This window comes from Marmota monax, unplaced genomic scaffold (assembly GCF_021218885.2).
Source record: "Marmota monax isolate L192 unplaced genomic scaffold, Marmota_monax_Labrador192_F-V1.1 WCK01_AAM20220418_F8-fsc00035, whole genome shotgun sequence".
NCBI classification, from domain to species: Eukaryota; Metazoa; Chordata; class Mammalia; order Rodentia; family Sciuridae; genus Marmota; species Marmota monax.
In genome coordinates this window covers 7,442,867-7,460,625 of record NW_026691961.1, presented here as the reverse complement: position 1 = coordinate 7,460,625, position 17,759 = coordinate 7,442,867, and the positions used below count along the sequence as shown (strand labels likewise).

General features: G+C 52.5%; 1 protein-coding gene across 6 annotated transcripts in view; it reads left to right on the top strand.

The window, feature by feature from the left end:
- The window catches only part of Nprl3 (NPR3 like, GATOR1 complex subunit), a 34,562-nt gene that overhangs the window by 15,685 nt on the left and 1,118 nt on the right, over nt 1–17,759 (top strand). For all 6 annotated transcript variants that reach the window (XM_046440751.2, XM_046440759.2, XM_046440768.2 and 3 more), the window contains 8 exons: nt 1,039–1,192; nt 2,731–2,812; nt 8,280–8,417; nt 9,749–9,905; nt 13,527–13,633; nt 14,073–14,202; nt 16,442–16,631; nt 17,302–17,494. In XM_046440751.2, coding sequence (XP_046296707.1) covers nt 1,039–1,192; nt 2,731–2,812; nt 8,280–8,417; nt 9,749–9,905; nt 13,527–13,633; nt 14,073–14,202; nt 16,442–16,631; nt 17,302–17,494 — 1,151 coding nt within the window. The remainder of the gene's footprint in view (nt 1–1,038; nt 1,193–2,730; nt 2,813–8,279; nt 8,418–9,748; nt 9,906–13,526; nt 13,634–14,072; nt 14,203–16,441; nt 16,632–17,301; nt 17,495–17,759) is intronic.

Sequence of the window (17,759 nt, the reverse complement as noted above, 5' to 3'; positions counted from 1 at the left end):
AACAGGGATTTCTAATCAGTGGCACCACCTATCCTGCACCCTCTCTCCACTTCCCCAGGCTGACTCAGCACCTCTGTTGGTCTCCAGAACCACCAGGTCATGCTTGGCCCAGTTATCTGCCCTCTGGAGCTGCTCCACAGATCCCACAGCTGTGCACTCCACCCTGGTCCTGGGTGGATACATCTGCCTGGCCAGCTGTGGCCCCTGATAGCTTCCAGAGGGGGTGGGGTCCACTTCTGTTCCTGAGAGCCTCCTCACCCTCCCTCCACCTAGTCAGTGTGGGTGCAGAAGGAGCCCTGGGCAGGGGCCTTGGCCTGGGGCCTGCTGGTCCTCTTGTTAGCTGGGGAGAGCTGCTCATGCTTGAGGATAGAAGAGTACCATGTGTCCTGTTGTAACGTAGCCAGGCGTGTCCAGCATGCTCATCAGGACAGTGCTGAGTGTGGACACTTGCAGGGCTTTTCTTAGGGCAGGCTCTGTCTGAGTGCTTAATGTGTCTGATCCTCATTGAGGGAGGTGCCCTTGTTGTCCCACCACTCAGGGTTACACAGCAGGTGGATGGGTGGAATCTGCCCTTAGCCACAGCGTGCTTTTGCTTACCAACCTAGCATGGTAAAATGTGTGTGTGGAGCCCCCTCTGTGCAGCCATCATGCAGCCCTCCCAGGAGCAGGGAATGGGGGCTGGCAGCCAGTGCTTCTGGAGGGGCATAGGAAATTTCTGGCAATCATGGCTTCCAGAGGCACCTGGAGGAGAGGAGGAGAGAAGGTTTCTTTCATGGTCTAAATTTTGGCTGTGCATGTTTTTGTTTTTCTTGGCACTGGTGATGGAACCCAGAGACATTTAACTACTGAGTTACACTCCATCCCTTTTTATTTTATTTTGAGACAGGGTCTTGCTGAGTTGCTGAGGCTGGCTTTGAACTTGGGATCCTTCTGCCTCAGCCTCCAGAGCTGGAAGGACAGGCAAGTGCTACTGTGCCTGGCCTGTTACTTCCTTTGCACCTGTGGCACATTTAGATCTGTGTGGCTTCTCCCCTGCAGGCCAACGCTGACCCTTCTGTGATCAACTGTCTGCATACCCTGTCCCGGCGCATTGCTACAGTGCTGCAGCATGAGGAGCGCCGCTGCCAGTACCTCACTCGGGAGGCCAAGCTGATCCTGGCGCTGCAGGACGAGGTGTCCGCTGTGGCTGACGGTGAGCAGCAGTGAGAGTGGTTCTGGGCTGGCTGATGGCATCTTCTGATGTGGACAGCTCCAGGTTTCCCAACTAGCATCGTCAGAGCACTTGGGTGCTTGTAGTCTCCAGGCTTTCAGTGCACTGGGCATGGCTGAGGAAGTGCTCACAGCAGCCTTGTGCCTCAGGGACTGTCCCCTTTTTGTGGAGAGGCTGTATGAGCTTAACATTGGGCAGGTGAGCCCAGGGCACATGAAGACTCCCAAGGGACTCATTCAAATTAAGTCTGCTTTCTCAAATGGATGTGCGCAGACTGACTTCCCAACTGGAAGGATTCCCTTCCCCACATGCGGCAGCACCCTTCAGTTAGCACTGACACCTCTGCCTGGCCCTGCCCCTGTTAGAACCTTGGTCATGGGTGCGAGTTGGGGAGAGGCTGGCAGGAATGTCCAGTCTTAAGGTGAGTGGTTTCCATTCCCTGCTTTTAGCCAAACTGAAGGTGGGTTTAATTGAATTATGCACTAACCAGTTATCAAAAATAGTATTTGCAGGCTGGGTTTTGGCTTAGTGGTAGAGTGCTTGCCTGACATGCATGAGGCATTGGATTTGATCCTCAGCACTGCATAAAAATAAGTTAAAGATATTGTGTCCACCTAAAACTAAAAAATAAATATTAAAAAAAATAGTATTTGCTGGCAGGCCACCATATAACTTTTGGTATACCCATAGTGCTAAGCCATGGGGTACATGATGATAAACTCCACTCCTTTCCTAAGGTCAGCAGCTCATTTGGAAGATGCAGGTGGAACAGAGTTGCAGTCAGGCTCAGCCTTGGTAGCTCTGAGTAGAATTGGTGAATGTCATGCACAGACTGGCAGCAAGAGCGGCCTGGACTTTGGTGTAATTTCACTCTGTTTGAAAATTCACCGGCAAGGGCTGGGGCTATAGCTCAGTTAATAGAGTGCTTTCCTCACATGCACAAGACCCTGGGTTCAATCCCCAGTACCCCCCTCCCCAACAAAAAAAAAAAAAAAAGAAGAAGAAATACAAAAGAAAGAAAATTAGCTGTCAAAACTTGTGATGTAGGGTGGGGCACACTGGTGCACACCCATCATCCCAGTGACTTGGGAGATGGCAAGTTTGAGGCCAGGCTCAGCAACTTAGAGTCTGTCTCAGAATAAAACATAAGAAGCTGGGGGTATGGCTCAGTGGTTAAGCACCCCTAGGTTCAATTCCTGGTACCCAAAATAAGTAAGTAAGGTGCATCAGCATACATGTGTGAGAGGAGGGCCTGGAACACACCAGCCAGCAGGGCAGTGGCCTGACAGTGCAAGGCACAGGCCTTTGGGACAGGGCAAAGGTTTTGGGCTAGTGTGTTCCGTGAGAAGTGGTAGGACAAACAGCCTGTGTTCAGTTCACAGGACACAGGTTGTGTGAGAAGCAGGGAGTTCCCAATGGGTGGTTTTAAGTGACTCAGTTGGAGTGTCGGCTTCTGAACGGCCTGTGCATAGTTCCTTGCTGTGGAAGCTTTGAAATCTTCTGTGTTGTGATTGTTACAGCAAATGAAGGCCCACAGTCCCCGTTCCATCACATCCTGCCCAAGTGCAAGCTGGCAAGGGACCTCAAGGAGGCATATGACAGGTAGGCAGGTGGGCATGCTCTCTGGCTCTCCAGGAGCCTGGGGCTATCCGCACCTGGGTCCCTGATACTGGACACTGTTCTGGTATTTGGATGCTGGCGCTCCACTGAGATGGGGCAAGAGCACGAAGACTGTGGCTACTCTTATGAGAAGTGACCTTGGTAGCCATTTTCAAATGATAGCCCCTTTGCTAGGTTGCATGCACCTAGTTGGAACATTCACCTCTGGACTCTCCTTAACACAGAAAACCAGCTAGAAGCTGTGGGTGAGAGCCTGGAGGTGCTCTTGCTGAGGGAGACAGTGGAATTCTGGTCCCACCTTAGTTGGTGGGTTCCACTTTTTTTCACCCATGAAGAAACTGGCTCAGTGGACAGAGCTGGGTGGGGCTGGCTGTGCTATTTCCTGCTCTGGGAGTGTCTGAGGGCAGCAAACACTGGGGGGCATCAGGGAAACCCTGCACCATCTGATTACATTGGTGGCTGAGCACCAGCTCTATTAAATGTGGACCAGCATGACGTCCATTTCTTCTGCAAGGTCCTCTGTCTGACCACTGCTCCTGTGGCCCCGAGATGTTCCCTGGCTCTGAAGCTGCAGCCCCTCCTAGAGCTTTGCCTTCCTGCTCCTGCACCTGCAGCACCCATTCACATGCTGCCTTGTCACTGCAGGGCCCACACAGTGCCAGCACAGTGCCCGGCAGATGCTGCCTGGCACACCTTTCTGCGCAGCACGGGTGGGTCTGGTGCCTCTGCCTGCCCTGCATGGCCTCCTCTTATCTCCCCCTCCTGGTGAGCAGCTGTGGTTGATGTAGGGCCCTGCGTTCCCTCCCTGCCTCCCTGCCTCCCTCCCTCCCTCCCTTCCTTCCTTCCTTCCTTGCTTCCTTCCTTCCTCTTAACTACTTAGAAGGGGCACTTAATCACTGGGCCACATCCCCAGCCCTTTTTTTTTTTTTGTATTTTATTTAGAGACAGGGTCTCACTGAGTTGCTTAGGGCCTCACTAGGTTGCTGAGGCTGGCAATCCTCCTGCCTCAGCCTTCTGAGTTGCTGGGATTACAGGTGTGCACCACCACACCCGGCTCCCTGTATTCTTTACATGGCTGCTGGGACACGTGCTGCTCAGTCATCTGTGGATGTCATTTTGTGCTTGTGCCTCATTGTCCCTGAGGTGGATCCTGGAAAGCATCACACATGGTTGATGCGTCTCCTCTGGGATGTGTGCTTGATTTGCACTTGAACCAGTGGCAGCGTGCCAGGCGCCTCTCCCTGGATTTGCCAGGGAGCTTGGTAAATTTTTCATTTTAAATGATGGAGAGGTGGTGAGTCTTCTTGCATGTTTGAGTTGTCTCATTTTCATTTCTCTGAGTGCTATTTGGATCCCTCACCTGGTTGGTAAATGCAGGTTTCTTCAAGGGGGAAGCAACTGTGCTCTCTGTGACCTGTTGGACTTGCACTTATGTCACCTGGTAACCTCTGGGTGATGGCTTCCCTGTGTCAGAGGACTTCAAAGCATCTGCAAGCAGCCACTGCCACATCCTGACTAGAGCAGGACCTTTGAGGTTGCACAGGTGTTTTCTTTGTGGCAAGAGAATGGCTGCCCTCTGGTCTTGAGTTGGCTGAGCTGGAGATCCCTTCCTTGGAAGTTGGTGGCTTGTTCTGAGTGGGAATCTGCAACACCTCCAGCTTGAGACTGAAGCACAGGAAAACCTGTGGCTTTCTGTTTCTAGAGAAAGAAGGGAAGTGGTTTCTTAGGTTTGGAGTGGGGAGATTGGAACTTGTCCACCAACTGCTTGTGTGACTGTAGTGCCATAGCTCAGAGCGTCAGGCGGCCTGGGCCACCTGGGGGACACAGTTTTGAGGAGCACACACATTCAAGGTTCAGGTGAGAATGCTCAGCCCTGGTGTCCTTCCCTTGACCAGGCACCCTGTGTACTGGGAGTTCTGGCCCTGAGTCCTGCCCCAGAGATGCTGGGAGCTGCACTGTTTTACGGGAGAAGTTCCCACCCCCACTTGGTGCCTGCATAGCTCTGGAACTGCCTGAGCATCCTCTGGCCTGTGGCCTGCCGTCCATCCTCATCTTACCTGGTCCATGTGGGTCTTGAGACCATGCCCAGAGGAGAGGCTGCATATAGAATCAACCAGGTAGCTGAGAACACAACATAGCTCCTTTCTTCTGACAGTGGCCTTCTGCCAGATCCCCAGGGAATTTCTCAGAGCAGAATTGAAAGACAAGAAGCTGTGAGGCTTAATGAGACTGTGGATCTGACTGGGGCATTTCAGAGAGACTAGTCCCGAGTCGATGTCTTCATCCAGAGCTAGGGTTGTGCTATAACTGAATAGCCTGGTCATCCTGGTCACCTCTGGGACCTGCTATGCCTGTGAATCTAGGCTGGGAGTGTGGCTCCCTCAGGAGGCCACCCTGACTGTTCCAGCACATGCTTCCCTGGGGAGTGCTATGACCTCAGTGAGAGCGTCTGCCTTGTTCATGTGACCACTGGATTGTGTCCCCCAGGAGGGCAGGGACATCCCTTCAGTAGCAGCTCTAGTGCTCAGCATGTGGAGGAACACTGCTCTTCCACTGTTGGTGGAAGGAACTTAGAACAGCAGGAGGGCAGTGATGTGGAAGTGTCCTATGGAGTTCTCTCAGGCACAAGGGCCTGAGGTGGACCTGGGAGGGCAGAGCCTGGGGACATTATGGGGGCCTGTCCAGATAGGAGGCACGTGGTATTGGGCCTCACACTGCTGGTTTCCACAGCAAGGCCGGCCTGCACAGGAGTGTGTATTTCCTGTGCATGGACTTCTGCATGACGTCACCAGCTGGGCTCTCGCAGTGCGCTTATGCTTCTTGGGTTGCACAGTGCCTCCCACGTGGAGCATAGCCCAACCTGAGTATGGGGCCAGAGGATGCAGTGCTTGGGATAGCATTACAGGTCTCTGTCCTAGGGTAGGAACATGACCAGAATGAGACCACAAAATGACCTTTCAATTGTTAGCTAACGGTTGGGAATTGGCATCCTCTTCCAGATGCTGAGCGTGAAGGGGGTAGGTTGGCTTGGGCACACCCAACTTGGGTGTGGAAGATAACATGTTGCCTTTGCACAGTCATTGTGTGGGATGCAGGGCTGTGGCAGGATCATCTATCTCCCCTTGCAGACTGGGCTGGGCCCTCCTGGTAATGTGAGAGCTGGATAAGCCTGGGGCACTGTGTTTTCAGCCAGACCATTAAACACCCTGAAGATAGAAGTACAAGCTAAGCAGCAAGCCTTTTAGGACCTAAACCATGGGTCTGTTCTTGAAACTGGGCTTTCAAACCAGGGACAAACCTTTCTCTTCCCTCCTCCTGGCAGACTTCACTGAGGCTCCTGACTCCCTGGAGTTGGAGGCTACAGTCCACAGGCCCTTTCCTAGGACTGTTGTCCCCGGCTGCTGCAGAGCTTTGCCTTGGGTGCTTCTGGCCATGGCACTGTGCCCCACACTGCAGAGCTTGGAACTTGTTAGTCTGAAATGAGCAGCTTCAGTGCCTGGTGCTCAGAGGTGCAAGGCAGCTGCAGGTAAGCAGATGCTCAGGAGAATAGAGTTGAGTCCACGTGGAAAGCAGGGCACCCATCATAAGCAGGCCCCATGCCATCAGCAGTGTAAGGTGGCCAAACCTGTGTCCCAGATTTCCTTGCACCCACAGGGGGGACTCGTCCGGCTCTCCCCGCCCCAGGCCCCTGCTCCATGCACGCATCTGTACCCTCTTCTCCTTCACCTGTCTTGTAACTCTCTAGTGTTTCTCAGAGCTGTGCAACTTGTTTATGGTCATGTTCATCTTCCTCGGTACTGCTGAGTTTGAGCCCCCAAAGTGCAAGGCTGTAAGTATTCTGTCCTCTGAACAGTGTGGGAAACAGTTTTTGGTGCCTCAGCATCTCTCAGGTGGTTTTCACCTGTGTGCAGCATTGCTGAGCTCTTTGAGCAGGAAATAGCAGTGAGTGAAATGGTAGGAATCTTGGTGTTCAGTTTTGATTCTTGGCCAAAAGCAACCATGAGCTACTCTGGTGACTGTGGCAGGAGGAGACAATGTTCAAAGCCAGTCTGAGCAGCTTAGGGAGACCCTGTCTCAGAATGAAAAATAAAAAGGGCTGAGGATGTAGCTCAGTGGAAGTGTGCCCCAGGTTCAATCCCTAGTACCACTAAAAAGGAAAGAAAGAAAAAAGAAATAGAAGAACTTTTTACTTTTACCATCTGACCACCATTGAAGTGGAGGAGCCTGGCAGTAGTTCCCATGGAGCCGGCCACTGAGCAGCCAACTGGACCTCCTTGTCGCTCCTCTCTCCTGCTGCTGTGGATACTGAGATCCTAACTGTTGCTTACTCACATTAAGCAGCTAACAAACCTGGGTCCCCTGGCAAGTCTCACACAGTGTCATTTTTGATTCCTTAAGAGGCCAGGCTGTTCCTCAGTATTTGACATGAATGCCAAACCTGTGGAGAACTTGAGAGAGAAACTTGAGCTATTGGTCTGTTTCTTGAGGATTTGGGGATAAGGCTGTAAGAATGTTCTACAGGTGCCAGGAGGGGTTGAGGGGCTGCCTACACACTGGCCATCTCAGCTCTAGATGCTAGTGTGTTCCAGAGATCCGAGGGGCTTTGTGCATTCTGACCTGGGGCGGGCTGAGCTCCTTACCCATCCTGGAGCTGCTGATCTGGAGCCTCAGCACCTCTCACATGATTGTCACCTGTGTGTAGCATTGCTGAGCTCCACACTTAGCCCGATGTAGATGTCTTGGCTTAACCCTAGTGGGAGCTAGAACCAGCAGAGCAGGTTGGAGGTGATGGGAAAAGCATTTCTTGGCTACTCTCTTGAGTGGAAACAGGAAGGAGGGAGGCCCTGTCTCAGTGGGTGGTTTGGAGAACTGTCCTGAGCTTTGCTCCTATTTGAGAACTGAGTTGTTCCATAGAGGGACACAGGAGGGCCATTGACTTTCACCTCAGCCAGGTCAGGATGGAGCCCAGGGAGCATCTTCCCCAGAGGCTGACACATCCCACCACTATAACTTTCTAGGAACCTTGACATTCCCTCTCCTACTCACTTCTCCTCTTGGGACACAGCATACACCCTGCCTGGCAAACCTGTGAGGGCCAGCACCAGGTATTCATGGCAGGCCCCTTCACAGGATGGACATGCTGTGTGTGCCAGGTAGGCAGGCAGGGGGCCAGGTTAGATGCCCTAGAGGTAGAAGAGGCTTCCGTTAAACCCTAGTAGGCTGAGTGGGCCACAGACACCCCTTTTCTAGTGAGAGGTGCATTTGTGTGTGTTCCTAACAAGCTTTCTTACATGCACTGAAAAGATGCTTTCTGGTCCATGAAGTTTCCCCCTGCAGTTTCCTCCACCCAGCAGAGCAGTGTGCTGGGGCCACACTGGGTCTGGTGCTGTGATCTGTGCATGCACTTAGAGTGTTGCTGTGTGAACAGTCCTGGCTCCACTCTCTGCAGCCTGTGCACATCTGGTGTGGTGCGGCTCCACATCAACAGCTGGCTGGAAGTAAGCTTCTGTCTGCCCCACAAGATCCACTATGCTGCCTCCAGCCTGATTCCCCCTGAGGCCATCGAGCGGAGCCTGAAAGCCATCCGGTGAGAGCCCTTCCCTGTGGTCACCACCTGAAGCTTTGCCTAAGACTTGTTCCAGAAATTCTCTTTTCTGAGCTGGGTGTAGTGGTACACACCTGTAATCCCAGGGACTGGGAGACTGAGGCAGGAGGATTGCAAGTTCAAAATCAGTCTCAACAATTTAGTGAGGCCCTAAGTAATTTAGCAAGTCCCTGTCTCAAAAAACAACAACAACAACAAAAAACATTAAAACTATTTTCTGGGTGTGGTGTTGATGCAGGTAGTCCCAGCTACTTGGGTGCTTAGTGAGACTCTATCTCAAAAATTTTAGATAGATAGATAGATAGATAAATGGGGCTGGGGGTGTAGCTTAATGGTAGAGCACCCCCTAAATTCAATCCCTAGTACCGCCAAAAAAGAAAAAAATATATTTTCCTCTAAAAGTTGGCAGGTAGAATTCTGCTCTTAGTAAACCATGATTTTGTGTCCAGTTCGGTTCAGAAATGACCCAACCCCTCTCCCCTGGGCCTCCCAGCCAGCCTGGGCTGTGTGGCTGAGCATGAGGAGGAGCCAGTCCTGGGCCAGGGCAGATGTCATCTCATGGTGACGTAGATCCTAGCTTCTTGGCTACATTGATTTTCTCTGAGGGGTGAGCTAGACCCAGTCTTGCGGCACAGGCACACATGCGCCTACACCAAGTCCCCTATTTCCTTGAGTACTATCTAAATAGTAAAAAGAAACCTGGGGGCTGGGGTGTGGCTCTGTGGTGGAGCACTAGCCTAGCCTATGCGAGACTCTGAGTTTGATCCCCAAACAAAAGAAAGAGAAGGAAAGAAACCTGGTATGCTAAGGGCAATCCCAGCACCACCAAAAAAAAAAAAAAAAGGAGGAAAAGAAAGGAAATCTGGACGCATTCTTGAATGTTTGGAAACCAGGGAAAGCAAAGCATGCCTGGACCCTCCCCACCCCCATCAGTGTCCCAAGTGACGCCTTCCCTCCAGTCCCTTGCTAAATATATTTTTAGGTAGTTCTATTCGTAGTCTGTGGAGAGGATTTTGCTTTTCCCATGTTTGAGACCATTTACTTAGGAAAGATTCTTTGATTCATTCAATCAGTAAACCTGTGCTAGGCACCCCAGAGGTAGAGTATGGCCCACCTCAGTTTTGGTCTAATTTGTTTTCTCCCAAGGGCAGCAGTGAGCCTTGCAAATTTTTTATGAAGGCTCCTGGACACTGCTGCCCTTCTCTTTGGTTCCTCCCTCATCCCACTTCTCCACAGTGCAGTGAGTTCCGGGTACCTGCCTGGTGCAGGGGCCCTGTGATTCACAGGCCCACTGACATGACTTTGCTTCTCAGCCCCTACCATGCCTTGCTGCTGCTCAGTGATGAGAAGTCCCTGCTGAGTGAGCTCCCCGTCGACTGTTCCCCAGCTCTGGTGCGGGTGATCAAGACCACGTCTGCTGTGAAGAACCTACAGCAGTTAGCCCAGGATGCTGACCTGGCTTTGCTGCAGGTAGGGCCTGGGGTACTTGGATTGCATGCAGAGCAGGCAGCCCCAGGGTGGTGGTGGGAGGCACCAGGAAAGCAGGTTGCTCACCATGCTGCCTCCCAGGCCCTCTCTTCAGCTGAGAGCTATTGCATTATATGCCCTGACCAGGCCAGTTCCTGGGGTGCTTGAGGTTCTGACATCTGAGTCTGACCTAAGTTTTGGGTTGACTTCTTTGGTCTTGAATGCAGAGAAATGGAGGTGAGCTATGGGAGGCAGGAGGGAGGAACTCCCAGCACTGGGCAAAGGTCTGGAGGACAGGACCCAGGGCTGGCTTTGCGGGGGAGATGGCACATAGTGCACTTGGCCAGTGCATGAAGTCTCCCAGAGGCACAGGAACAAGCATGTGGGACATGAGGGCAGAAGCTTGCACATGGGCCCGCCACGTGCTGAGCCAGGGCCTGAGCTGTGGCCTTTACACTGTGTACATTTGTGCTGCCTCTTCTTTGTATGAGATGCCACCCTCTTGCTGGGCCATGCACTCTAAGGGAGGGACCCTCAGCCTTGGCCAGGGTGGATATGATTGGAGTGCGGGCGGGGCACAAGAAGAAGCTGGCAGGCAAGGACCCAGCTTTTGATGGGGTGACATTGGCCAGGGCCGTGGGTACCATCCAAGGAGAGGACCAGGAGTGTCTGGTGTTGGTATGCACCACATGGCCACCAGGCGGCAGCAGATGCCAAGGCTAGGCCACTTGGGCTCTGCTTGCCCAGGTTCCTAAGCTCAGCTTGGCCTGTGAAGCTCCTGCAGTGACATTTCTGCCTATTTTTTTCCCCAAAACAGCATTTCAAATTCTCTTTCAGTGTGAGTCTGGATGTGCTCTGTGTGCCCTGACCTTTATCTGCTCTGCTAGAGCACGCACTGGAGTCTGGCTTTGTGCTTCACTCTGGCTCCTGGACTGGACAGGACCCAGTGAGGACCGCATCCTGTTCACCCATGTGGTCTCACCATTCCCACACTTGCAGGACAGGGCCAGTATGGGGAAGGCTGAGGCTTTGCATACCCTGTTGTAAGTGCCGAAAGGAGCCGGGCACTCAGTCTTCACTGTGCTGAGCCTGCGCCTCACCCTTTCTTGCTGCAGCAAGGCTGTGTGGAAACCCTGAATGAGCCCTAATGGCTCACCCTGCCAGCCTTTAAGCAGGGTGCCATGCCCCCAGGTGGCGCTAGTCCTTTGGGGAGCATCTTCCTCAGGTGTGAATGTCACAGGATGTTTTAACATCACTCATGCTCCATCTTAGTGCAAATAGTGTTTAATGGTAAAATCAGTATATTCTTACTCATTTGGGCACAGTGGCCACACCTGTAACCCTAGAGATGTGGGAAGCTGAGGCCGGAGGATTGCAAGTTCTAGGCCAGCCTAGGCAACTTAGTATGACTCTGTCTCAAAATAAAAAATAAAAAAGGGGCTGGGGTTGTAGCTCAGAGGTAGAGCGCTTGCCTTCCACATGTGAGGCATTGGATTTGTTCCTTAGCACCACATAAAAATAAATAAACAAAAGTATTGTGTCCATCTACAACTAAAAATTTAAAAATAATAATAATAAAAATAAAAAAAGACTGGGGATGTTCCTCAGTGGTAAAGCACTGCTGGGTTCAACCCCCAGAGCCAATAAATAAGTAAATAAATATATTCTCTATTGAAAATTGAAATGTTACAGGTATTACAGAGACAGAAAGAGGAAGTCCCTCTAATCTAATATTCCAGAACCTATAGATCTAATCTAATATTCCAGAACCTGTAGATCCATCTAGTTTTTTTTTTTTTTAAGACAGAGAGAAAGAGAGAGAGAATTTATTTTAATATTTATTTTTCAGTTTCGGTGGACACAACTTCTTTATTTTACGTGGTGCTGAGGATCGAACCCAGCGCCCCGCGCATGCCAGGCGAGCGAGTTACTGCTTGAGCCATATCCCCAGCCCAACCCGAGATGGGGTCTGTATATATTGCCCAAGGTCTTGAACTCCTGGGCTCAAAGGTCCTCGTGTTTTGGCTTTCTGAGTAGCTGGGACTATACGTGCATGCCACTGTGCCCTAAAAAAAAGCACATAACTTTGAAATAAAGTTATGGTCACATTGTATATTATTTGTTTCTTTCCAGTATGGGGAGTTGAACCCTACCACTAAGCCAATCCCCAGCCCTTTTATTTATTTATTTATTTTTAAGAAATTTTTTAGTTGTAGATTGACACAATGCCTTTTTATTTATTAATTTTTATGTGGTGCTGAGGATCAAACCCAGTGCCTCATGCATGCTAGGCAAGCCCTCTACCATTGAACCACAACCTAGCCCTATTTTTAATTTTGAAACAGAGATTCATTATGTTTTTCCTAGTCTGGCCTCAAACTTGTGGTCCTCATGCCTCCGCCTTCTGAGTGTATGTTCCTTATGACTGACTGAATATTGACCCTCACAGATCTACATCCGAATCCCAGCACCTGTGGGTGTGGCCTTTTGTGGGACTTCACAGATGTTAGGATGTTAAGGATCTTGAGATGGGGAGATTTTCCTGGTGGGCCCTTAATGTAATCACAAGGGCCCCATTAAGCAAGAGTCAGAGTGACCATGGAGCCACCAGCTGAGAGACACTGGCAGCTGGAGGAGGCAAGGGCAGGTTCTGTCCTGGAGTTCAGAGGGAGCATTGCTGGGTTCTGGCCCTGTGACTTCTAGCCTCTAGCATGGTGCTCTGCTTGTGGAGATGGCCTGGAAAAGCAGAGACCAGGCCAGCTGCTGCAGCAGAGAGAAGAGTGGAGACAAGGAAAATGGGCAGCTCTGCATTTGGGTTGAGAGAAGAGGGGCAGTGATGGACCTGCTGTTTCCTCCGTGTTGATACCACTGGGGCTCCCATTTGCTGAGCTGAGTAGATGTGTCCTCTGCAGCACAGCAGGCCTCTGTCCAGGTAGGGGTGGTTCAACACACTGGAGGCCCACCTGCCCCAAGGACAGAATGTATCCAGGGAGACACAGGCAGGAGCACAACTGTTGCTCTCAGACCTCTCCTCCATGAGAAGCTGGGGTGCTTGAGGTTCCTGGAAAGGACTCCTGATGTGTGAGGGCCCAGAAGAACAGTGTGGCAGGATGTTCTCTAGGGGAAGGTAGGGCCCACAGGAACAAATCTGGGGCCTTTGGGTGTGCAGGGGTGTTAGGCTAGTAACTCCACATCTACTCCTTCTTGGGGAGCTGAGCTGGGGTCCTGGTGGGTGTGGGTAGGGCTGTGCCTCTTCTGGGACACCCAGCCAAGCCCCCTGCCTCGCTGGGTCCACCTGCACTACTCTACATTCCAAATGTCCCCATGCTCTTGGGCTTGAAGCCTGGGCCTGACAGTACTGTTCCTCAGCAAGAGTGCAGCAGCACAGGGTCTGGCCAGGAAGTGGCAGCGGTAGATAGTGCAGGCAGCAGTGATGAAAAGGCTCTGGTCCCAGGAGACACTGTGGGACCTGCCACCTGGTGGGAGGTGCTGCCCAAGTCAGGGAAGGGACTCCAGGGGCCATGGCCATAGGGTCTGTGCTGCATGAGCTTTGGACCAGCTTCTCCAGAGCAGGAAGACCATAGTATCCTAGGCCTGGTCCTCCCAGCCATCTGTGGCCTGCAGGTGTTCCAGCTTGCGGCTCACCTGGTGTACTGGGGCAAAGCTGTCATCATCTACCCGCTGTGTGAGAACAATGTCTACGTGCTGTCTCCCAATGCCAGTGTGTGTCTGTGAGTACCACCAGTGCCCATGGTGGGGAGGGCGAGTCCCGCCAACCCTTCTGGGGATGCTCCCTGGGCTGCCAGGCTTCAGAGGCACTGGAGGCCTCGAGGCTAGGCTCCCACTCCCACTGAGTGACTGATTTCAACTGTGCCCATCCTGATTCTGGTCTGGCTGGCCCTGCCTGCATCAGGACCACTTCCTCCTGACCAAGATCAGAGAGGGGTTTGGGGTAGCTGGTGCCTGTGGCTTCTGCTACCCCTTAAGAGAAAGTGCCAGGACTCTGTCCACCTGAAGGCTTGCCCAGCTCTGCCGTGTCACCTTACATTCATTCTGTCCTCACAGCGGCTGGCCCACCCAGCACAGATTCCCTATTGCCCACTGAGGGCCTGTGCTGAGGGTGCTGCCCACAGGTCTGCTGTGCCCACCACTGGACTCGCCTATCCCCAGGTATTCCCCACTGGCTGAGCAGTTCTCCCGCCAGTTTCCATCCTGCGACCTGCCGTCCATCCTTGCCAAGTTCTCTTTGCCTGTCTCCTTGTCCGAGTTCAGGAACCCCCTGGCACCCCCTGCGCAGGAGGTGAGTCGTGGCAGCTGCAGGAGCTGTAGACTCTCAGTGCTGCTGCCGTTCTGCCTTGTTTTGGGGGGCTTGCTGTTGCAGATGCCATGTGGCAGGTGAGCACTGGCTGTTGTGCTGCCCCTGGGTCTGGGGTGCCCACAGATGGAAGGTGTCCCCCCCCTCCAAGTGAGTTGGCCTCTTGCCCACTTCCCTTGGTGTTCAAGGGGGTCCTGTGGCCACTAGGCCTGGAATCTTCTTATCAAAGGGTCCTGGGTTGGGTGTGGGGAGGCTTCCTCCTGACATGGCAGATGGTATGTGGCTTCCTGTGTGGACTGTAGGGTGTCACTGTTCATAGGTGCCAGGCAGGTTTGCCCCTTCACTGGTCAGATGGGATAGGACCAGGTGTCTGAGATAGGCTGGGTGTTCTCAAGGCTTTCTTTCCAAAAGCCAAGTATTTGTTTTAGTTAAATCCAGATCTACCAGGCAAAAACCCGTGCTTAAAATCAAGCCCTTTTCCTTCTCAAATTGTGAATGAGAGCAAGATCCTGGTGTTTTCAGCTCATTTAGACGCTGAGCGTGACAGAGCTCTAAATACCGTCTTTCATGGAGCATGGTTTCTAGGAGCCCTGCCAGCTTCTTCCAGCTGAACAAGACACTCTGCATCTGTACCCTGCCTCCTCCGTCCTGGGCAAGGGCTGGCAGTGCTCCCACCCAGCAGAAGCTTCCCAGTATTGTGTGATGGGGTGGGTTTTGCAGGTCATTCCCTAGTGGCTGCCCCAGACCCTGTAGGGGCTCAGGCGGAGCCAGGTTTGTTTCCCTCAAGTCCCTGGGATGCATGCTCTAGTGCTTATCAAGCCCCTTGCTGTTCTTTCTTTTTTCCCCCAATACTGGGAATTGCACTGGTACTCCACCAGCAGCTCTTTTTATATTTTATTTTGATACAGGGTCTTGCTAAGTTGCCCAGGCTGGCATCCAACTTGTGATCCTCCCACCTCAGCTTCTGAGGTGCTGGTATTATGGGTCTGCACCACCATACCTGGCCCTTTATTTCTTTTTTTTAATATTTCCTTAGTTCTAGATGGACACAATATCTTTATAGATTTATTTTATTTTTTTTTTAATATTTATTTATTTATTTATTTTAGTTTTCGGCAGGCACAACATCTTTGTTTGTATGTGGTGCTGAGGATCGAACCCGGGCCGCACGCATGCCAGGCGAGCGCGCTACCGCTTGAGCCACATCCCCAGCCCTATAGATTTATTTTTATGTGGTGCTGAGATTGGAACCCAGTGCCCCACACATGCAAGGCAAATGATCCACCACTGAGCTACAACTCCAGTCCCCCTTTATTTCTTTCTTTTTTTTTTTAATATTTATTTTCTAGTTGTAGTTGGACATAATACCTTTATTTTTATGTGGTACTGAGGATTGAACCCAGGCCTCACACGTGCTAGGTGAGTGCTCTACCGCTGAGCCACAATCCCAGCGCCCCCCCCCCTTTATTTCTTAATTTCACTTTAAGTTTATATATTTTGCAGTCCTTTTGAGTTTTGTTTTTTTAAAGGATTAGCACATACATTCCCCCATTCCCCTCCCAACCCTAGCCCAGGTGACCCTAGTCAGCAGTTCCTTGCAGGCCTTCAAGGAAGAGACTGTCCATACATACACCTTGCTCTGGGTCTGGGACCTGCACAAGGCACATTGCTCTGTTTTAGGTCCAGCCACAGAGGGCCTGGCCTGGACCTGTTGTATGGTGAGAGGGGCACTGGCTCCACCCTGAGCAGGGGACCCTTTCCTGGCTTCCTTCTGAGTCTACTTGTGTGTCCAGTGCAGACTTCAGGTGTATCCAGAAAGAGGACTTTCTGCCAACAACCTCTTTCCAAATGGTGTCTAGGTTTGCCCAGGGGTGGACTGGCTCACTAGGACCAGCAGCAGCTCCCAGTTATCTGAGGCTGAGGGAGGCAAAACAGAGATGGTTCTAGCTCAGAAAAGGGAGGGTTGTATCCCAGGCCCTGCTCCTTCGCCAGACACTAGCACAGCCCAGGTGTGTGGTAGGAGCCAGTGTGGTGTGATTAGGGACCTCCCTTGGGGCAAGTAGGCATTGCAGAGCTTCCCAGCAGCTGTGGGCTCTTTTTTCTGAGGTGAGGAGCTTTCCTTCCAAGGACTGAGCACCAGAGTATGCCGAGCCGTTTGGGGCCATGGCCATAGGAGGTTGACATTGGGATGGGGGAACCGGCCTTACCCACTGCCTGCCCACAGACCCAGCTCATCCAGATGGTGGTGTGGATGCTGCAGCACCGGCTCCTCATCCAGCTGCACACTTATGTCTGCCTGATGGCTTCCCCCAGTGAGGAAGAGCCCCGCCTACGGGAGGAGGATGTCCCCTTCACTGCCCGGGTCGGCGGCCGCAGCCTCAGCACACCCAATGCCTTAAGCTTTGGCTCTCCAAGTAAGGTTCCCTCACCTGGGTCATCTGTCTAGCGATGGGGGAGACATGGGGTGGCAGCTAGGAAGTGTGACAGGTGCCTCCACATGGCTGCACACGTGTGTGTCTGCCTCTGTGTCTCCCGTCGAGACCCTTCCTGTCTTCTCTGCCCACCATGGCTATCCTGGGCCTCTCTAGCAGGATCTTGCTGGCCAGGAGCAGCCCCAGCCTGGGATCAGAGCAGGATTTCACTTCACCAGGATAGTTGAAACTCCTGTGCCTGAGGGCCCATGAGGAGACTGTCATGGTCACTTCTAGGAAGATCCCTAAAGGTGGAAATCCATTGCCAAGTGCTGGGCCCCAGGTTAGGGGCAGGCTGTGGGCTTCATGCAAGGACCTTGCCTGTACAGATGCTCCATCTTCCAAGCTGGGTGAGGTGGCATCTCACCCAGACATGCCTAGGGATACAGGGGGTATACCATGGACCTATTCAGGGTCCTTGGGCTGCTCCCATGTTCTAGGTCAGAGCCACAAGGGGGAATGTCACACCTAGGGGATGGGTGTCAGCCAAATTTCTGGGTAGGGCAGCTGGGGAACCAGGAGGAGCCCTATGTATGTCCCTAGGTGGGGGCTGGCTCTGCCCTCACTGCTCTCTTGGCATCCTGGAATCCACCCTGACCTGTACTGCACACAGCCAGCAGTGATGACATGACCCTCACCAGCCCCAGCATGGATAACTCCAGTGCAGAGCTGCTCCCCAGTGGGGATTCACCACTGAACAAGCGGATGACGGAGAGCCTGTTGGCCAGCCTGTCAGAGCATGAGCGGGCAGCCATCCTCAGTGTACCCGCTGCCCAGAACCCTGAGGATCTGCGCATGTTTGCCAGGTGGGGGCTGGTGGCTGGGTGGAGCTGTACAGAAACTGGAAGGGGCATACCTGACATGACATGTGCCAGGGTGAGATGGCATCTCAGCACTGTCACTGAGGTCTGGGGCCTATATGCCTGTCTTTGGAAGTATCCCCTGCAAGTTCTTACCCGAGTAGGACTTGGCAGGGATTTGCCCAGGACCCCTGCACCTTATAGGCCTGACAGCCTGTTCCCCAACCCTGACTGGAGGTGTGTGGTTTCCTGGGAGAGGTAAGGCTGCCAG